The sequence below is a fragment of the Macrobrachium nipponense genome, chromosome 12 (genome assembly GCF_015104395.2).
Source record: "Macrobrachium nipponense isolate FS-2020 chromosome 12, ASM1510439v2, whole genome shotgun sequence".
NCBI classification, from domain to species: Eukaryota; Metazoa; Arthropoda; class Malacostraca; order Decapoda; family Palaemonidae; genus Macrobrachium; species Macrobrachium nipponense.
Genome location: NC_087205.1, coordinates 43,988,768 through 43,991,267, shown reverse-complemented (window position 1 = coordinate 43,991,267; position 2,500 = coordinate 43,988,768). Strand labels below are relative to the sequence as shown.

The 2,500-nt window shown below is 32.8% G+C and overlaps 1 protein-coding gene across 4 annotated transcripts in view; it reads right to left on the bottom strand.

Moving 5' to 3' along the window:
- Positions 1 to 2,500, bottom strand: part of LOC135224508 (uncharacterized) — a 388,697-nt gene that overhangs the window by 136,507 nt on the left and 249,690 nt on the right. For all 4 annotated transcript variants that reach the window (XM_064263537.1, XM_064263541.1, XM_064263539.1 and 1 more), the window contains one exon: positions 2,026 to 2,237. In XM_064263537.1, the coding sequence (XP_064119607.1) occupies positions 2,026 to 2,237 (212 nt within the window). The remainder of the gene's footprint in view (positions 1 to 2,025; positions 2,238 to 2,500) is intronic.

The following is a 2,500-nucleotide window of genomic DNA, read 5'->3' as shown; positions in this document are numbered from 1 at the left end:
GCCTATCCATGATTTGGCGTATTTTAATGACATTTAAATATGAATAAGTATATGGATGATATTAAGGGAAAATGATAACGGATTTATCAATATTAATCAGTCAACGAGTTTATAACTTCACAATTTACAGATTATCTAAAATACGGTACACTTCTTCTGTGACTTCTTCAGTATACAGTTCCACTTAATTCTGTAGACTATGATCAGTACCTACTATTTAATATCAAACTTTTACATTATAAGCAACAAGGATAAAAATAAACTGATTATTTTGTAGTGCAGTATATTATAGGATTTATACGACAAATTGAAAATCTAAAATAATAGTGACCTGTAGCAATAAAATCCTTTTACTCCAATGTGGGTTTTAATATCTAAGGTTAGGAATGGTAGCAAAAGAGGTAGTAAATAAATGAATGACAAGAATGAAATGTATTGCTTGAGATAGTATTAGTAGAAAAGTAAAAGAAAGTATAGAAGAGGACAACACTGAGTGTATCGATTGTTGCATGTATGATGGAAATTTTGCAAACAATAACATAGTTGGATGAGAGGAGAAGTAGTGGTGGAGAGATGCACGGAGGCACTTCATTTGAGGGAACCCTTTTGAGGAGGATTAAAGCATTTTTCATTTGATGAAGAAAGTGTTTAAATCTGGATACAGACAAACAATATAGGTGCATTAAAAATTGCCAAAAATTTTTGCACGTGTTTCTGAGACTTTGTTTACAAACTAATTAGCTGTCTTGATTGTCAAGTGCAGCAAGAGGTTCTCTGTCAACATGGCAGGCCATGATTTTACTTGTTTGTGTTGAGTATATATTTTATATTATTAATTGTCTCATTTCCAGCATCTGTTATATAAAACTTGGAGGAAAAAAGTGTGGGGGGACAACTGATATGTTGTCCCCCTCTGAATAAAATGTGGGGGAGATATGTCACCCGTCCCCGCACCCTGCAGATGACACCCATGGATTACGTTAGAGTAGACACCTGATCATAAATAAAATATCATCGACTAATTGTAATATACCGTTAAGAAATAGTCATTTTTGGGGATAGGCTTAGTTAGTATACATCATTTAGGCCTATTATACGAGAGGCCTATTCTAGGTTTTGTACAGGTCTAATAAAAGATAAAAATAAACACTTTAATCCACCAAAGTAAAAAGACATGACTCTCTTGTGACTTCCATATTTCAAAATAGAATAATTAGGAATCAATGAAATCAAAATATAAGACTTTCTCAACCTACTTGACATCCATCATCTTTCTCAAACAGTAAAAAAATACTACCTGACATCTTTCATTCTTTCAAATCATAGACACTGGATAGGATGTATCCCAATTGAAACATCATAAAATCCTCTCATCATACTTGATATCCTTCATCTTTTTCAAATAATAAAAAAGGGAAAGAAAACCATATATATAAATATATATATATATATATATATATATATATAATATATATATATATATATATATATATATATACAGTACTCGCAGGGATGGATACCACACCACCATGGAAATAGGTAAAATCTGTGAATACTTAAAACCACTCTAAAAATGCTTTTACCTGAATATTTTAATACTTTTAACACAAGAAATTATATGAAAACAATTTGTGCATTTTTCTTAATAAAAAAAAAACCACTAATGGGCAAATTTTCTGCAAATAATGGGTGTACATATATATATGGAAAAATCCACGGGTAGCTGAGTCCGCGAATCGCGATTCCGCAAATAACAAGGCTAAGCTGTATATATCTAGGCAGGATGTCCTAGGTTAGTTAAGGTTAAGTAACGGTTAGGCGAGGATGCATCCCTACAGAAAAATACAAAAATATCCTTTTATCCTACCTGATATCCTTCATCCTGTTTAAATCAGTAAAGAATGCAAGAAATTATAAACATAAATTAGGTTAGGCTAAGATAGGTTAAGGAAAGGTTAGGTTAAGTAAAGGTTAATCTAGGATGCAAACCTTACTGAAACACATACTAAAAATCTCTCATCCTACCTGACATCCTTCATCCTCTTGGTGGTCTTGCTTCCCCCCATGTTTTCCCAAGTATCTATGTTGGCCTGCACGAGTGCTCGCTCGATTGCGTAGCCATGCCTCTTGGCCTCTACCATCTGTAGTTCCTTCTCTAGGGACTCTGGCAGAAGGCGTCCTGGCTCCTTCACGATCCCCAGAAGGAACTCATACTTCTGTCGCCATCCTCTCAGGACCTGTGTGGGAATAAAAAATATCATAATCGATTAAGACATGAAACTGAATAAGACTCTCTCTCTCATGAGAATCCACATGTTTGAAAAGAAAATGGGTTTTCTGTTTATTTCATGAAAACGGAGGGAATGTAAGCTACTTTTCACATACCTTTTTTCTTTATTTAATGTTTAAAAAATTAAGATAGATAGCACATGATATATATATATATATATATATATATATATATATATATATATATATATATAATCATTCGAGCTACAAA